The following is an 18,916-nucleotide window of genomic DNA, read 5'->3' on the forward strand; positions in this document are numbered from 1 at the left end:
CATTAACACACAGCGTCACACCAGGACTCCAATACAGCTTTGTTTGCTGAAAGTGAAGAGGACCTAAAATATTTATTGAAAAAGATCAAAGACCACAGCTTCCATGTAGGTTGCATCTCAATGTCAAGAAAACAAACATCCTCACCACTAGACCAATAAACAACATCCATACCAATAGAGAAAAGCTGAAGTTGTCAAGGACTCATTTTGCTGGGATCAACCATCAACACTGCACGGAAGCAGAAGTCAAGAAATCTCAAAGTATTCACTGCATTAAGCAAACCTGCTGCACAAGACCTTTTAAAGTGTCCTTTTAAAGTGCTGAAGAGCAAAGATGTCAGTTTGAAGACTAAGGTGAGCCTGACCCAAGCTATGGTATTTTCAATAACCTCATATGCATGCAAAAGTTGGACAGTGAATAAGGAAGACAGTAGAAGAACTGATGCATCTGAATTACGGTGTTGGAGGAGAATATCAAATGTACACTGGACTGCCAAAAGAACAAGCCAATCTGTGTTGTAAGAAGTACACCCGAGTGCTGCTTGGAAGCCAGGATGGTTAAACTTCGTCTCTCATACTCTGGACATATTAACAGGAGGGACCAGTGACTGGAGAAGGATAAAAGGTAAGAGGAAAAGAGGAAGACCCCCAGTGTGATGGGCTGGCACAGTGGTGGCAGCGATGGGCTCAGGCTTAAAAACAATTGTGAGTTTGGCTCTGGACTGGGCAGTGTTTCATTCTGTTGTGCACAGAGTCGCTGTGAGTTGGTAGCAATTCAATGGCAACTAACAACAAACATTTTCAGAAGTATATCATCAGGTCTTTCTTCAGAGGCACCTCGAAGTACACTGGAAGCTCCCCAATCTTTGTTAGTAGTAGAGCACATTAACCTTTTACAGCACTCAGGGATTCCAAACCAGTTACTAGAATCCAGATAATAATGTTGTTGTTGTTGTTGTTTTTAAGTACTATCGAGCTGGTTTTGACTCATGTTGTTGTTGTCAGGTGCCATCGAGTTGGCACCAACTCATAGCGACCCTATGCACAGCAGAACGAAACAATGTCCGATCCTGGGCCAATCTCACTACTGTTGCCACACTTGAGTCCATCGATGCTGCCACCTGGACAATCCATCTCGTTGGGGGTCTTCCTCTTTTTCTCTGACCCTCCATCTTACCCAGCATGACATCCTTCTCTAACGACTGTTCCCTCCTGACAATATGTTCAAAGTAGGAGAGACGAAGTTTAGCCACCTTGGCCTCTAAGGAGCACTCTGGCTGCACTTCTTCCAAAACAGATCTATTGGTTCTTTTGGCAGTCCATGGCACTCTCAGTACTCTCCTCCAACACCACAACTCAAAGGCATCAATTCTTCTACGATCCTCCTTATTCACTGTCCAGCTTTCGCATCCATACGAGGTTATTGAAAATACCATGGCTTGGGTCGGGCGCACCTTAGTTCTCAAGCTGACATCTTTTCTCTTCAACACTTTCAAAAGGTCTTGTGCAGCAGATCTGTCAATAAGTCATTTGATTTCTTGACTGCTGCTTCCATGAGTGTTGATAGTTGATCCAAGAAGAATGAAGTCCTTGACAACTTCAATCTTTGCTCTGTTGATAAAAATGTTGTTTATTGGTCCAGTGGTGAGGATTTTTGTTTTCTTGACATTGAGATGTAATCCATACTGAAGGCTGTGCTCTTTGATCTTCATCAGTAAATGTTTTAAGTCCTCTTTACTTTCAGCAATCAAGGTTGTATCATCTGCATATCGCAGGTTGTTAATGAGTCTTCCTCCAATCCTAATGCCACGTTTTTCTTCATAGAACCCAGTTTCTCAGATTATTTGCTCAGCATACAGGTTGAATAAGTATGGTGAAAGAATACAACCTTTTTGACTCATAGTGACCCTGTACAGGGTTTCTGAGGACTGGCTCATAGGTTTGAACTACCAACCTTGGGGTTAGCAGTCCAATGACTATCCTACAGTGCCACACAAGGACTCCCCAAATAGTAACAGATCTTATTAAAATTATCATTAGGAATTCAAAGCTCACAGTGAAAACAGAAAGCCATTAAAGGATTTTAATCGGAGACTTATACAATGATATTTCTATTTAAGAAAGATGACTTTGGCTGTTGGGTAAGGTATGTACTGGAAGCGGACCAAGAAGAGAAAAAGAAGTCTGAGGCAATAATCCAGGAAGAAGATAAGAAATAATGATGGATAAGAGCAAAGATGCAAATGAGAATACTGAATGTTGGGAAAATGATAAGCTTTTAGACTAAGTCTGGTAAGAGATGATAGGCAACATAGAACATCTAGACTTAGAAACAAGCAAATGTGAGTCAGGACCAAACAACTAATCGTTACTGTTGTTGTTAAGTGCTGTCAGGTCTATTTGAATCCATTGCGACCCTGTATAGGGTTTCCAAGGAGCGGCTGGTAAGCTTGAACCACTGACATTGCGGTTCAAGCTGCCTTTGCAGCACAGCGCATTAACCCACAGTGCTACAACAGGGCTCTTAGATCCACACAAATGGCAGGAAATGCACTTTCTCCATATATCTAAATTCTATCCTATTCCTGCTTTGAAGGACGAAGCCCAGCACAAGGCTTCTGTGAAACCTGGAATGTAGACAAGAACACCTGTGTACAGAAATATTTTACCACTTACAACCAAATTATATGAGTATTCCTTAATCACCAATCTATAGCTTGCCACGGAAAATGAATGCTTCATATCTGTTTCCTTCCAAAAATCCCAAGAAAAAAATTACAACTCTATCTTGGCACCTCTCCCTCCCTCTGTTATCATTTTGTCCGTCTCTCTCTTGGCATTAGAAGCAGAGAATTCAAATGCTTTAGTGATTGCAGGTACCATATGGCTTGGGAAAAGTTGATCTCACTAATTAAAAATAACTTTGACATACATAATGAATGCTGACTTCTAATCATACCTTACTATCTGAAATCTAAAACCTGACTTAAACAGGCATTTTGTTTTCCCAACTAAGCTCTAAATTATTTGCACACAGGAGATGAATCTGAAACTGTACTGAGATTCACGTTCCTAAGGTGTTCACAAAGTGACCCAATGGAGTACAGTAAAAAAATAAATAAAACTTTTATTTATATTTGTCTCATCCTTTATTAAAAAAAAACACTATTTTAGGATATATTTTAGAATTTGCATAATACATGTTTTACAATACTATATGAGAACTCATAAAATATATAAGCATTCAAATATACATATATTAGGTCTGAGTACTCAAAAAACTTTTACTGCTAAGGGTTTGTAATCAAATCCGTGTGGAGGTCACTGTCATGTGCTTCCCTGTTACCTGTCCACAGCCCTGAATATAAAATGTCCCTTTATTTCACACCATATACAAAAGTTACTCAGAATGGATCAAAGACTTAAATGTGACAGCTAAAGCTATGTTTTGGAAGAAAATACAGGTACAAATCTTCATGACCTTGGATTTGGCAAAGTATTCTTAGATGTGATACCAAAAACAGGACTATGAAAATAACAATAAATTGAACATTAAAAATTTTAAATGTTATGCTTCAAAGAAAATTCACAAAATGATACAAAACATTTGCTAATCATATATCTGTTAAGGGACTTTTATCTACAATACATAAAAAACTCAGAATCTAATTATAAAAAGACAATCTAACTAACTGAAAAACGTACAAAAGATTTTGAATAGATTTTTTTTTAAGGGTGATATATACATAGACAATAGCACATAAAAGGATCATTACTCATCACATCATAAGTCATCAGGGAAATGCAAACTGAAATCACATGGGATACCACTTCACAGCCACTAGATGGCTAGAATCAAAAAGTAGATATTTAAAAAAAAAATTTAAGTCATGTTGGTAAGTAAGGCTGTGGAGAAATCTGAACTCTCATATACTGTTGATGGTAGTATAACATGTTTGGAAAACAATCGGGCAGTTAAACATTTGTTGTTAAATGCCATTGAGTCAGTTCCCACCCATAGCGACCCTGTATAGGGTGTCCAAGGAGCAGCTGGTAAGCTTGAACCAGCGACCTTGTGGTTCAAACTGACTTTGCAGTCTAGGGCATTAACCCACAGCACCACCCCAGGACTCCAATTAAACAAAGAGTTACCATAAAACCAAGTAATTCTATTCCTAAGTATAGAACCAGGAGAAATAAAAACTTGTCCACATAAAGACTTGTACACAAATGCCTTCAGCAGCATTACTTGTAATAGCCATAAGGTAGATGTAACTCAAATATCCATCAATGGGTGAATGGGTAAACAAAATGTGGTATAGCTATACAATGGAATACTACTGTCACAGAAAGAATGAAGTACTGATACATAATGAATGAACGCATGAAAACACTGACTAGACCTTAAAAACATTGTGCTAAGTGAAAGAAGTCACTTACAAAAGTCAATCAATTATATGAAAGTCTAGAATAGGGAAATCTATAAAGAAAATATACTAGTGGTTATCTAGGGCTCGAAGGTAAAGAGGTTAGTAGAATAATAGTTAAAAGGATACAAGGTTTCTTTCTGAGGTGATGAAAATGTTCTAAAAATTGACTGTGGTGATGGTTACACACATCCGTGGTGAATATAGAGTAAAAGCCATTGATTTGTACCCTTTAAATGGGTGTGTTTAGGCAAAAAAGAAAAAAAAAGTAGTTACTGCAGTAGAATACATGTCGGAAACAAGGCAGGACTTGTTTCTTGGAGAGATCAGGAGAGTGGCTACAGTTTCCTCTGGCAAGAAGTCTTCTTCTAAGTCTATGGGACTAGATAAGATGGAGGGGCTGGGAAATGAAGATGACCAATGCTACCAGAACCAGTTTCTGGTTCTTTTCTCCTCTCTGCTTACACCATTTTTTTTTTTTTTAAACAGTTTTAATGAGATGCAATTAAATACCCAGGTAACTGTTAACAATTTCAATTAAAAGCACTGGGGAAAATTTTAATAGGAAATGGGGAGTGCAGGGTTGGGGGAAGTGAAGGGAGAATCTAATTCTGTGCTATCTTTGTTGAGTCTTGATCTCTGGCAAACAGGTAGGGGAGATAAGAATCATAGACACAAATCCATCTGTTTTAGAAAACCCGTTAGAGTCCTCTGAATGGTATTTAAAGATCAGGATTTCTATTTACTTATGCAAAGCCAGATGTTGACTAAATTGAGCAAATACTGTTAATGGCACCATGTACAAATAAATTAAATTGAGCTTATAAATAATTGGGGATTGTCATACCAGGGCCTGGTTAGGAACAATGGAGCAACGTAAGCGAATCAAAATTAATTTATGGGTTTCCTTCTAAGCAAGACATTTGAAATGCAAATCTCTATCTACTGATGCCATCCTAATCATGCAAATAATATCCATTTGTTGAGTGCTGACTATGTGTCATACACTAAACACAGTATTTCACTTATACCTTATAACAATCTGAGAGGAATTACTATCCTTTTTTAAGAAGGATGATGATACAGAAGCTCAATGTTTAGTAAATCCCCAAGGTCACATGGCTAATGTATGGCAGAGCTTGATTTGGAACCAAGGTTTAACTCTGAAACCCATGGTTTTATTCACTATGCTATTTTGCCTTATTAATACCTCAAGTGAAGACATTGAAATTATAAATGTCATATTCAAACTTTAAAAATGTATACTCAAGAACCATTTTCTAATAAGAAACTGTGCCTTTACATATAGTAAGGTGTCATTTAACAAGATGCTATATAGCCCAGTAGTCTGATTTCTTAAAAGACAACGTAGACTGGTTGATCTGAAGTTTGGGGAGACCTAAGAACTCCTGAGCCCATGGACACTGACCTAGCCACGGAGGGCTAGAGCTGAAAGTAAAGTGTCCAGTTGGGGGTGTCAGGGGAGACACACAAGAATGCCCAAACTTACAGATAGTACCCATTTGACCTAGCTTCGATGGCATGGTGATCAGAACTCAACTAGAGGAAGATAAAGAAATTTGATAAAGAAAACAATGCAAATGGCTATAATTTGAGGAACCTGACCTATATTTATGGATGTGGTGGTGGTGGTTATGTGCCGTGGAGTCGGTTCCGACCCATAGCGACCCTAAACAGGGTTTCCGAGGCTGTAAATCTTTACGGGAGCAGAAAGCCTCATCTTTCTCCCACAGTACAGCTGGTAGTTTAGAACTGCTGACCTTGCGGATCACAGCCCAATTTGTAACCACTACGCTACCAGAGCTCCTTATTTATGGATGTAGTAGCTCAAAACACCTGAAGACGGAAGGAGTCATCAAGGATCAAGCCTATCCCTCTGTACACAGGGGTGATAGGGACAGGAAACTTAAGACATCGGCTAACTAAAATGGGGGGGGGTGGGGGCGGCTACTATAAAAAGTGGCTGGCTTACAAGTTTTCAAGAGGGAGTTTAATTTTAGAGTGTGCAGGACAAGGTAGAATCTCCACTGAATAGTTTCCATCTTGTTTAGATGGGTCTGATGAAAGAAGATGGGGATAGGATTCTTTTGATTCAATAGTGAATAATTGTTATTATGACTAATTGCAATTGTCACAATTGTAAAGGTATAAGTTGTATAACAAAAAGTGGGGAGTAGTTAATCTTACATTCCAGGAAGAGGATGCTTGGGCCATCAAGAGAGAAGAGCATGCGTGGAACATCAGACCCCAGCCAGAGAAGCAGCGACACCAGAGATGGAGGCAGAGGTGATGGCATGGAGAGATAAAGCAGCTGAGGACTCTAGACCCATGAAAAGAGAAAGGCTGTATGTTGGCTGCCAGGAAGCTGACTTGCAGAATGTGCCCCTTGGTTGTTTAAATGATTATATATATTCCTGTGTGTTTTTGTATACATTTAAAAAAAACAGAGGGAATAGAAGCAAATACTATTAACTGAAGATGCATGGTAGTGGTGGTGGTGGTGATGTGCCATGGAGTTGGGTCCAACTCATAGAAACCCTGTACACTGTATCCAAGGCTGTAAATCTTTATGGGAGCAGAAAGCCTCATCTTTCTCCCGCGAACAGCTGGTAGTTTCAAACTGCGGCCCTTGCGGTTCGCAGCCCGATTCGTAACCACTACACTACCAGAGATGATGCATGGAGGGGATGGTAATCACTGCAATGAAACAAAATACAATAGACTTGAGTGCAAAATTGAGTTTCTCCCATGTAAACTATCACTCAATTCACAGTAAAACCTTAAAAAAAAAAAAAAAAAAAGTGCAGAACATAAATGGGGACAAAACGAAAAATAGGATTTCTTTGTGCAGAACCCACAGGCTTAAAATGTATGTCCTCTCTCAGGTATCCGAAGACCATTACTCAAAGTTCTTTGCTCTTAATATATGACTCAAATATAAAACAAGTTCTATAGTTTTCCATCCACATAAAATTAGGGAAAGAAAACAAAATGAGGGCAGGGAATATCAGAAACAAGCTCTATGATAGTTGAGACAGGTAAAAGAGAGAGATAAATGCACAGAAGAAAAACAAGATGCACAATCTAGAAAGCAATCAGAGACATTTTTAAGAGTATATCAGTCTTCTCACTGCCACTGATTTGATCCTAACTCACAGTTACCCTATAGGCCAGAACAGAACTGACCCACAGGGTTTTTGAAGCTATAAATCTGTACAGAAGGAGACAGATCTTTCTCCCACAGAGTAGTGAATGAGCTCCAACTACTGATTTCTCAGTTAGGGGGCGAGTACTTAACCACTGCATCACCAGGGTCTAGTTCTCAAATTGTTTGGTCTTAAGTCTCCTTTACACATTTAAAACTTTTTGAGGATCCTAAAGAGGTTTTGTTTATATGTTATATCTATATAATGTTTATATTATTAATGTTTATCATATTAAATATTAAAACTGAAATATCTTAATTAAATATCAATTCACTTTTAAAAATGTTGTTGTTAAGTGCTGTCGAGTTGGTTCCAACTTATAGCAACCCTCTGTAGGGTTTCCAAGGAGCAACTTGTGAGTTTAAACTAACAGCCTTATGGTTCAAACTGACCTCAAGGTCAAGTGCTTACCCTATGACACCATACCAGGATCCCACAATAGCAAATAGATGCATATAAATGATTTTTCCAATGCTGCTTTCTGCTAAAGCATCAAAACCAGGACATACAGTGTTTTTGTTAACAAAAATAACTATCTGTAACCTTTATATTAGAACTGTATATTACATATAAAAATATGTTTATAATTAGACTATACAACTACACTGAAAAACAGTGAGAAGAGTGCTATTGTTTTCCATTTACGCAAATCTCTTTAATGTCTGGCTTAAGAGAAGAAAGATGGATTCTCTTACCTGCCTTTGCACTCAATTTGTAGTGATACCTTGTTTTATATAAGTATATGAAGAAAATTTAGTCCCATGAAGATAGTTGAAAAGTGAAGGAGTATTTTAATAGCCTTTTCAAATAATTGTGACAGTCTTCCTTACAACTACACTAAAATTCAGAAGTGATCATTTCTTAAAGGTTAGTTGTAATGTGGAGTCTGATGCCATATCATGAGCAAAGTACTCAATTAGATTAAATTATAATCTATTAGTATATCTTGTACTCTGAAGGGATCTTTTGTTCATGCATGATTTTGTAATTATCATTCATTGGCCATCTGGAAAATATTGGATCTAAATTATGTAGCTCTTCCTAAATGCCGACACACTTCATTATAAAATATCCCTTCCCAAATCACATTTATTTTATTATCACTACCAATCTCTTCAGAAAAGTCTATAAACATTGGGAAGCTGTCAAACACATGCCAGTGGCAAATATGAATTTCATAAAATTCTAACTTTTCCATGAAATTCAAATTTTCTCATTGGTCAACTGGCACTTTTTTTTCAACCATGAAGGCATGGTAGTGAAAATATGGTAACAATGACAATACAATGACTGCTAGTACCACAGTTTAGTGACATTTACCTTTGTTCATGCTAAGACACCAGAAATTTTACCAACATTTCCTTTTCTACCATCAGTGCAAATGTCAACACACTTGAAAAACATATTATACTGCAAACAGGGATCTACAGAGACTGTACTTTAAGAATCATTCATTTCATCTACCACATAAGTGATTGGTCCTATATAACTTAAAAAACCCTGAGGGAATTTTTCTATTTACTTTTTATGTTTATAATTGAGTGTTTCATCAAGAAAATTCAAAATTGTATTAATCAGATTCTATTTTTTTAAAGGACAGCTAGAGCTCTGGTAGCATAGTGGTTACGAATCAGGCTGCAAACCAAAAGGACAGAAGTTCAAAACTACCAGCTGTTCCACAGGAGAAAGATGAGGTGTTCTGCTCCTGTAAAGATTTACAGCCTCAGAAACCCTGTACAGGGTCACTATGAGTCGGAACCGACTCCACGGCACATAACAACAAGTGTGTAACATATCTCAGAAATATTTCCACACAAAACTTTTAAATAAAACCCTTAGCGATTAAGATTCAGTTATTGAGAAAATGTTTTATTAAAATTACTTCATTCCCTGATAATTCTTCAAAATGAGTGTTACTACATTTGCATTTTCTAAAGAATAAAATCAAAACCAAATCTACTATCTCTAAGCCGATTCGGGCTCATAGGGATCACAGAGTATCCTGGGCTGAAAGTTTTACAGGAGCAGACAATCTAATCTTTCTACAAATGAGCCACTGGTGGGTTTGAACTGCCAACCTTGCAATTAGAAGTCCAGTTTTACCCTATAGTGCCAGCATATATAGAAATTTTTAAAAAATTTAAGAGCATAATGGAATAATAAAACTCTTTGAAAAAAACAAAACAAAACAAAAAAACTATCACCCACAATTTGGATGGACGGGCATTGGCCACTTTGAATCTGATAACCACATGGTTTACTATGCCATTAAAACAAAATTGAAGAGGAATGGTTTTGCATTCATCATCAAAAAGAACATATCCAGATCAGTCTTGAGGTACAACGCTGTCTGTGATAGGATAGTATCAATGCGCCTACAAGGAAGACCAGTTAATACCACTATTATTCAAATTTACACACCAACCACTGAAGCCAGTGAGGATGAAATAGAAGAATTCTACCAACTTCTTCAATCTGAAATCGATCAAACATGCAATCAAGATATATTGATCCTTACTGGTGATTGGAATGCAAAGGTTGGGAACGAAGAGGAAGGATCAGTAGTTGGAAAATATGGCCTTGGTAATAGAAATGATGCTGGAGATCACATGATAGAATTCTGCAAAACCAATGATTTGGTCATTTAAAATACCTTCTTTATACAGCGTAACAGAAGACTATACACATGGACCTCACCAGATGGAATACATAGAAATCAAACTGCCTACATCTGCGAAAAGAGACAATGGAAAAGATCTATATCATCAGTGAAAACAAGGCCAGGAGCAGACTGTGGAACAGACCATCAATTACTCATATGCAAATTCAAACTGAAGCTGAAGAAAATGAAAACAAGTCCAAGATATGACCTTGAGTATATCCCACCTGAATGTAGAGATCATCTGAAGAACAGATTTGACACATTAAATACTAAAGACCAAACACCAGAAGAGTTGTGGAATGAAACCAAGAACATCATACATGAAGAAAGCAAAGAGTCATTGAGAAGACAAGAAAGTAGGAAAAGGCCAAAATGGATGTCAGAACAGACACTGAAACTTGCTCTCCAGTGTACAGATGCTAAAGCAAATGGAAGAAATAAGGAGGTCCAAGAACTGAACAGAAAATTTCAAAATAGATAAAGCCAATTATTACAACAAAATGTGCAAAGATCTGGAATCAGAAAACCACAAAGGAAGAACACGCTCAGGCTCAGCATTTCTCAAGCTGGGGGAACTGAAGAAAATATTCAAGCCTGGACTTTCATAATTGAAAGATTCTCTGGGCAATTATTGAATGATGCAGAAAGCATCAAGAGAAGATGGAAGGAAAACACAGAGTCACTGTACCAAAAGGAAATGGTTGATGTTCAACCGTTTCAAGAGGTAGCATATGATCAAGAGCCAATATTACTGAAGGAGGAAGTCCAAGGTGCATGGAAGGATTGGCAAAGAACAAGGCACCAGGAATTGATGGAATAAAAATGGAAATCTTTCAAGAAAGTGAGGCGACACAGGAGGCACTCACTCATCTCTGCCAAGAAATTTGGAAGACATCTATCTGGCCAACTGATTGGAAGAGATCTGTATTTGTGCTCATTCCAAAGAGAGTTGACCCAACGGAATGAGGAAATCATCGGACAATATCTTTGATATCCCATGCAAGTAAAGTTTTGCTAAAGGTAATATAGAAACGTCTACAATCATACATGGACAGAGAACTTCCAGAGGTTCAAATTGGATTCAGAAGAGGCCGTGGAATGAGGGATATCATTGCTGATGTCCGATGGATCTTGGCTGAAAGCAGAGAATATCAGAAAGATGTCTACCTGTGCTTTATTGACTACACAAAGGCTTTTGATTGTATGGATCATGACAAGCTATGGACAACATTGTGAAGTATGAGTATTCCGGAACACTTAATTGTGCTCATGGAGAATCCGTACTTAGACCAAGAAGCAGTTTTTAAACAGAACATGGGGGCTCTGAATGGTTTAAAATTAAGAAAGGTGTGCAACAAGGTTGTATTCTTTCACCATACTTACTCAACCTGTATGCTGAGCAAATAATAAGAGAAGCTGGGTTCCATGAAGAAAAATGTGGTGTCAGGATTGGGGGAAGACTCATTAACAACCTGTGATATGCAGACAGATGATACAACCTTGCTTGCTGAAAGTGAAGAGGACTTAAAACATTTATTGATGAAGATCAAAGAGCACAGCTTTCAGTATGGATTTCATCTCAATGTAAATAAACAAAAATCCTCACCACTGGGCCAATAAACAACATTCTTATCAAAGGAGAAAAGATTAAAGTTGTCAAGGACTTCATTCTTTTTGGATCAACTATCAACACTTACAGAAGCAGCAGTCAAGAAATGAAATGATGTATTGCATTAGGCAAATCTGCTGCACAAGACCTTTTTAAAGTGTTGAAGAGAAAAGATGTCAGCTTGAGGACTAACGTGCACCTGACCCAAGCCATGGTATTTTCAATAATCTCATATTCATGTGAAAGCTGGACAGTGAACAAGGAAGACTGTAGAAGAATTAATGCTTTTGAGTTATGGTGTTGGAGGAGAATACTGGAAGTGCCATGGGCTGCCAAAAGAACCAAAAGATCCGTTTTGGAAGAAGTGCAGCCAGAATTCTCCTTGGAGGCCAAGATGGCCAAACTTCGCTTCTCATACTTCGGACATATTGTCAGGAGGGACCCCAGTCACTGGAGAAGAAGATCATGTTTGGTAAACTGGAGGGTCAGAAAAAAGAGGAAGACCCCCAACAAGATGGACAGGCCAAGTGGCAGCATCTATGGACTCAAGGGTGGCAACAGTAGTGAGGTTGGCCCAGGATCGGGCAGTTTCGTTCTGTTATGCATAAGGTCACTATGGGTCAGTACCGACTTGATGGCACCTAACAACAACAACAACATCCTGAATGACTGGAGACAGGGTCTGAGGTCACAGGAGTCAGAGAGGTACAAAAAGTCTAGAGGTATAAAAGCTCACAGGAATAACCAGTCAGAAGTGAAAGAACTGAAGCAGAAATCTCATAAGGGCAGCTCTCTAACTGCAAAAGTGGGCAAGAGATATTAGTTAGAAGATTGGATTTGGAGAAGTTTCAAAGAGTCGAGGGGTGGGAAGACATAGGTATAAGGATGATGGCCCACATTAATGCTTAGTCAGGGATGTGGTTACAGAGAATTTCCTATGAACATTCTCAATGAAAAAAGTATAATCAGACTAGCGTTATTAAAGCGAAAATAATTTATTTCAAGGGCAACATACTGCAAGCAAACACAGGCATCCTTCCCACTCAGAAGATGAATTTCCATTTACCTTTTTTTTCCTCTTCTTCGTCCTCCTCCTCACAGAACTCTGCTAGTGAAAATGCTTCTTTGAGTTGCTCTAATTCAAATTTTAGAGCCTCTAATTCTTCTCCACTCAGAGAATTAAGAATAGATTTCACCTGGTTGGATATAAGATAATAATATAACATGTGGGTGTATGAAGGAAAAAGAAAAACATTCAAAGAGATGGTAGATCAAATTGAAATCAAGATTATGAGCTCACCAGTCAACACAAAGATTCTTTGAAAGAATCTTAACAAAAAAGTGTGGTTGTTACAGAAAAGTGGTAATTATGGAGAATTTGTACTTCCTAAAACAATACAAGTCAGATGGTGGTGGTGTGCTCTCAAGTCAGTTCCGACTCATACCAACCCTGTATAGGGCTTCTAAGACTGTAAGTCTTTACTGTAGCATAAAGGCTCATGTTTTTCCTACAGAGAGGCTAGTGGATTCAAACTGCTGATTTTTCGGTTAACATCCCAACACGTCACCTACTATGCTACTAGCATTTCTAATACAAGTCAGAAATGTATCAAAATTACTTAGTAACAGCTTAGAAATACAGGCAGTCCCTGGGTTATGAATGTCTGACTTACACAAAACCCAAAATTACAAACCAGTCCCCATAAAGTCTATTATACAGAAATTTCAAGGTACATAAAATGGTTCATAATAACAAATGGGCACGATATTGTGACAAACATCAAAACATTATTATTATTGTATTATCATGTTAAAGTATTGAAGAGCAGAGATGTCAGCTTGAGGACTAAGGTGCGCCTGACCCAGGCCATTGTGTTTTCAATAGCCTCATATGGATGCGAAAGCTGGACAGTGAATAAGGAAGATCGTAGAACAATTGATGCCTTTGAGTTGTGGTGTTGGAGGAGAATACTGAAAGTGCCATGGACTGCCAAACCAATAGATCTGTTTTGGAAGAAGTGCAGCCAGAGTGCTCCTTGGAGGCCAAGATGGCTAAGCTTTGTCTCTCATACTTTGGACATAGTGTCCAGAGGAAACAGTCGCTGGAGAAGGATGTCATGCTGTGGTAAGGTGGAGGGTCAGAAAAAAGAGGAAGACCCCTAACGAGATGGATTGGCCAGGTGGCATCATTGATGGACTCAAGTGTGGCAGCAGTAGTGAGGTTGGCCCAGGATTGGGCATTGTTTCGTTGTGCTGTGCATGGGGTCGCTGAGTCGGTTCCGACTCGATGGCACCTGACAACAACAACATCATGTTAAAGATGCTTTAGTATATCTGGGAGTGTTTCTTTAATGTTCTTTATATACAAAGACAAACATTTGACTCACTGATGTGATATGACCATACCTAACTGTTCTGACTAACATACAAATTTGACTTAAAGACAGATTTAAGAACATAACTCATTCATAATGCAGGCACTGCTGGTAAGAAAGAAATGAAATAGATGTGAACCAACTAAAAGCTAACAGGACACATTATTCAAATTGGCAGCTTAAGGCAACAGGTACCTGTCATCAAATTAGCAGTTTAAGCCAAAGAAGCTGAACAAAAGGCCAAAGCAAAGGAAAAGCAACAGATGTGCTATTAAGACCACTTTGTTAATGTTCCCTTTTTAATTTAAATTTAGAAAAATAAAATTTAACTTAATCTGAGTCCTGGTGTGGCGCTGTGGGTTAATGAGTCAGACTGCAAAACCATCTGAACTGCAAGGTCAGCGGTTCAAGCTCACCAGCCACTCCTAGGAAACCCTATACAGGGTCTCTATGGGTCAGAAGTGACTCGATGGCACTTAACAACAACGTTTCTAGGAATCGGAGTCCTGGTGTGGCACTGTGGGTTAATGTGCCAGACTGCAAAGCTGTTTAAACTGTAAGGTCGGAGGTTCAAGTTCACCAGCTGCTCCTCGAAAACCCTATGCAGGGTTGCGATGGGTCGGAACTGACTCGTCGGCACTTAGCAACAACAACAATTTCATAGCAATTAGTTCACATATTCGTTTATTTTCTATTTCAGTAGAGTATTTCCAGAGAAACTAAAGTCGTCATATTGGAAGAGAAAAGAAACTATACTGCATTCCTTTCACTTAAAAGACTTTTCCAGTTGAGATTTTTGGCTTGGAATTACCTTTATTTCACTTTCTCCAGAAAGCATCTCCAGAGCTTCTAGATGAGAAAGGCCTTGAAATTCATCAAAGAGTAGCCCATAATAAGTTTTCTTGTCTGTTTCCATGGTAACCTCATTGGAGGTCCCCAGCTCTTCTTTCTCTTTGACCTCTCGTAACACCTGGAAAGATACGGTGGCATTACACTGCAACAAGTAATAAGAGCTCAAGGGTGGGTTTTCTGAGTCGAGAGAAGCAAAGCTGAGATGAGATACAGTGGAGAGCATTGCCCTTTCATTCCTGGCACTGCGATTCAATTTGACAGACCCAGAAGCTGCAGGATAAACATGATGATACACAATTTGATCCTAGACAGCATAATAGCACCCAGGAAACCAGATATTGCTCCACAAGTGGTTTAACATACATCAAATATGCAACTCTGACGGGATTTGGCATTTTGAACTACACTGACAATACACTCACTCAGAAAGAAGGGGAAAAAAAAAAAAGCTGCACATGTTTCTGAGCATTAGTATTCTCACTGTCAAAACAAAACAAAACAAAAAATCCCTCTCAGTAAAAACTCACTGAAAATTCTTCAAAATGAAATACTAACAAGCTCCTAAATTAGAACACACAAAAATTCAAGTCAAAATAGAAATAAGAAGTAAACTGGTAAAGACAAATAGTACCTGAGATAACGTAGAATTTCGGTTCATCAGTCCCTTGGTTTTTCTAAATCCAGGATCTCCTTCTGCTATTACATCCATTGTCTTTTTCCCAATGAATTCTAAGGCATCCAAACCACCACTGATAACGCTCTTTCCCTAGAAAATACATGGAATCTCATTCAACAGTATGAAGAAAACATGTCTGCATGTTTTGATTATATAAAAGTGGTAGCTAACAATATCAGCCATTGGCAAGAATATGGAGCAACTAAGGCATTCATACACTATTTGTGGGAAGGTCAACAGGTACAACCGCTTTGGAAAACTCTTTGATAATCTACTACAGTTGAATGTATGTATGTCCTATGACTCTGAAATTCCATTTATATATATATCCAACAGAAATGCAATATAGATTCATCAAAAGACATGCATAAGAATATTCATAGTAGCACTATTTATAATAGCTAAAAACTGGAAATTACCCCAATACTCATCAACTGTGGAACAGGTAAACTATGACATAATTACAAATGGAACACAGCAAGGAAAGTGAGCTACAGCACACATAAAATGGATAAAGCTCACAAACATAATGGTGCATGAATGAAGCCTGACACAAAAGAGGATATACTGTAATATTCCATTAATACAAAGTTCAAAAGCAAGCAAAATTAATTTTATGATGATAGAAATCAGAATTGCTGGTATCTTGATTGAGGGGGTACAATAACGGGGAGAGGGCACAAGGAGGTTCTGAAGTGCTGTAATGCACTGTTTCATAGTCTGAATATGCTCACTGTGAAAGAAAATTCAAACACTTACGGTTTTACTCTTCTGTATCTTACACTTCAATAAAAAGTTAAAGTAAAAAAGTACTGTCTACTCTCATCTAGAAAAGATATTATATTTCCTATGCATTTTTTTTTGTAACTTTTTATTGTGAATTGAGTGAAAGTTTACAGGACAGATCATCAGTATTACATTTTACATTCAACAAATCATATACTTTGTTCCATTACCATGAATATAAATCTCTCCATGTGCCATCAGATAACAGTATTTCTCTATAAACATTTTAGCTCTTTTTAAAAAAAAAAAAAAACAAAACACTCAGACATATCAATAATTTACACCACCAAAGGGCACATTCTAAAAGTCTGCCTCCTGGCCACCGGCTCTTAGTCCCTCTCTTCCCATTAATCTACAGTCCTCAGCTGCTCCTTCTCTCCATATCCCCATCTCTGCCTCCATCTCTGGTGTTGCTGATTCTCTAGATAAGGTTCTGCATTCCACTTGTGCTCTTCTCCCTTGATGGTGCTAGGGTCCTTTGTTTCTGGACTGCAAGATTAACTACTCCCCCATTTTTGTTACAAAACTTCTACGTTTACAACTGTGAGTTTCAATTAGTCATGATAACAATTACTCACTATTGAATCAGAAGAATCTTATCCCAATCTCTTTTAACTAGACCCATCTAGACAAGATGAAAACTATTCAGTGGGGACTTTTATCTTCCCCCACACACTGTTAAACTTCCTCTTGAAATCTTATAAGCCAGTCACTCTGTGCCTTTATCACCCCGACATTTTAGGTAGCCAATGTCTAAGTTGCCCGTCCCTATCTCCCCTGTATACAGAGCATTGATACTTAATGTAAAGTATGTTGGTATTTTGAGCTCCATAAGTATAGGTCAAGTTCATCAAATTGTAGCAATTTACACTCATTTCCTTTATCAAAAATTGTTCTTTTTTATCCTCCTCTAGTTGAGTTCTGATTATCAAGCCATTGAGGCTATTTCAAAGGGTACTGTCTACAAGTTTGGGTGTTCTTGTACATTTCCCCTCCCTTCATATCAGCTGGATGCTTCACTCTCAGCTCTAGCCCTCTGTGACTAGTCCTTGTCCATGGGCTCAGGTGTCTCCAGGCCTCACCACATTTTGGACTAATCAGCCCTTCCTCTTCTCTCTCTCATCTCCAGGTCAATGGAGTCTCTGGAACATGGTTGAACTCACACCATTTCTTCATTGCTGTGTTTCCCCCTCTTCCACACCAGTAGACCAATGTGGTCGCCAGCAAGCTTGCATGCCTGCTCATGTGTTCCCTTTGAGGTTCAGTATTGGGGGGGGGGGGAGTCGCGGAGGGACTTGATTGCTTGCCTTGATGGCTTCTCGGAGAACAACTTGTTTATTCTTGGAGTAACCAATCATACTGCCATTTTTGTTTGGGGTTTTTACTGCTGATTTTTCTTTGAAGATATATCTTCTGTTGCTCTAGCTGTTCCAAGCTGGTCTGCTTGTCCTTTCTATTGGGAATTTCCCACCTTAGAAGGTTCTAGATGGGGCTCACAATTCCACCTAAGGTCCTATACACTGCAAAGGCTCCACAAGAGGCCCATTTCACTGGGCAAGTTCTAGAACTCCTTTTAGGCATTCCAATCAGTTATAGGCTGAAGACGGGCTTACAAGCTTTCTGTAATCACACTTCCTGACATTCCTTTCTGTTCCACTCAAGTGTCTATTTTACAATAGTTGGCAAGGGAAACCAATATTCATAAGACAGTGACACACTTTAGTATTATTTCTCCTCTTCAAACTATGCCTCGATTCCTGTATCACAGAGGGCTGTTGTTCCAAAGTTCAGCAAGCATCACTATTTGCCCCTGTCCCATTTAGCCCATGCAAACCTGTTTCAGTGTTCCCCTATCTACCTTGTTCTTCCACCCCCTCCCCATTTTTCTGTATTGCCCCCCCCCAGCCCCCAAACTATGATGTGTCTGCCCACTAATCTGTGCTCTACCGTTGTTGACTAATTTCACTCAGCATAATTGCCTCAAGTTTCATCCATGTTATGTGGTGGCTTACAGTTTATTATTCTTCAAGGCAGCATAATATTCCACTGTGTGTACGTACCAAAGTTTGTTTATCCATTCTTCCACTGAGGGAAACGTGGACTGTCTCCATCTTTTTGCTATTGTGAATAGTGCTGCAATGAACATTGGTGTATTTCTAATCATCTATACTTTTTAAAGTGTCTGTCATAAATACAGTATTTTCCCTTTTTCCTAAGAGATGCCATTATGAGAAAAAGTATTTTTATAAAGCAAAAAAGTTTTCTAGGAGCATCAAATTAAGAACTCTTAGTCCATCAAATG

The 18,916-nt window shown here is 38.5% G+C and overlaps 1 protein-coding gene across 1 annotated transcript in view; it reads right to left on the reverse strand.

The window, feature by feature from the left end:
• The window catches only part of LOC102812908 (protein FAM114A2-like), a 56,743-nt gene that overhangs the window by 17,364 nt on the left and 20,463 nt on the right, over positions 1–18,916 (reverse strand). Inside the window, exons 5-7 of the mRNA XM_006863907.1 lie at positions 15,784–15,918; positions 15,112–15,270; positions 12,992–13,121 (exon numbers count right to left, since the gene is read on the reverse strand). Coding sequence (XP_006863969.1) covers positions 12,992–13,121; positions 15,112–15,270; positions 15,784–15,918 — 424 coding nt within the window. The remainder of the gene's footprint in view (positions 1–12,991; positions 13,122–15,111; positions 15,271–15,783; positions 15,919–18,916) is intronic.

Source organism: Chrysochloris asiatica, unplaced genomic scaffold (genome assembly GCF_000296735.1).
Source record: "Chrysochloris asiatica unplaced genomic scaffold, ChrAsi1.0 scaffold00057, whole genome shotgun sequence".
NCBI classification, from domain to species: Eukaryota; Metazoa; Chordata; class Mammalia; order Afrosoricida; family Chrysochloridae; genus Chrysochloris; species Chrysochloris asiatica.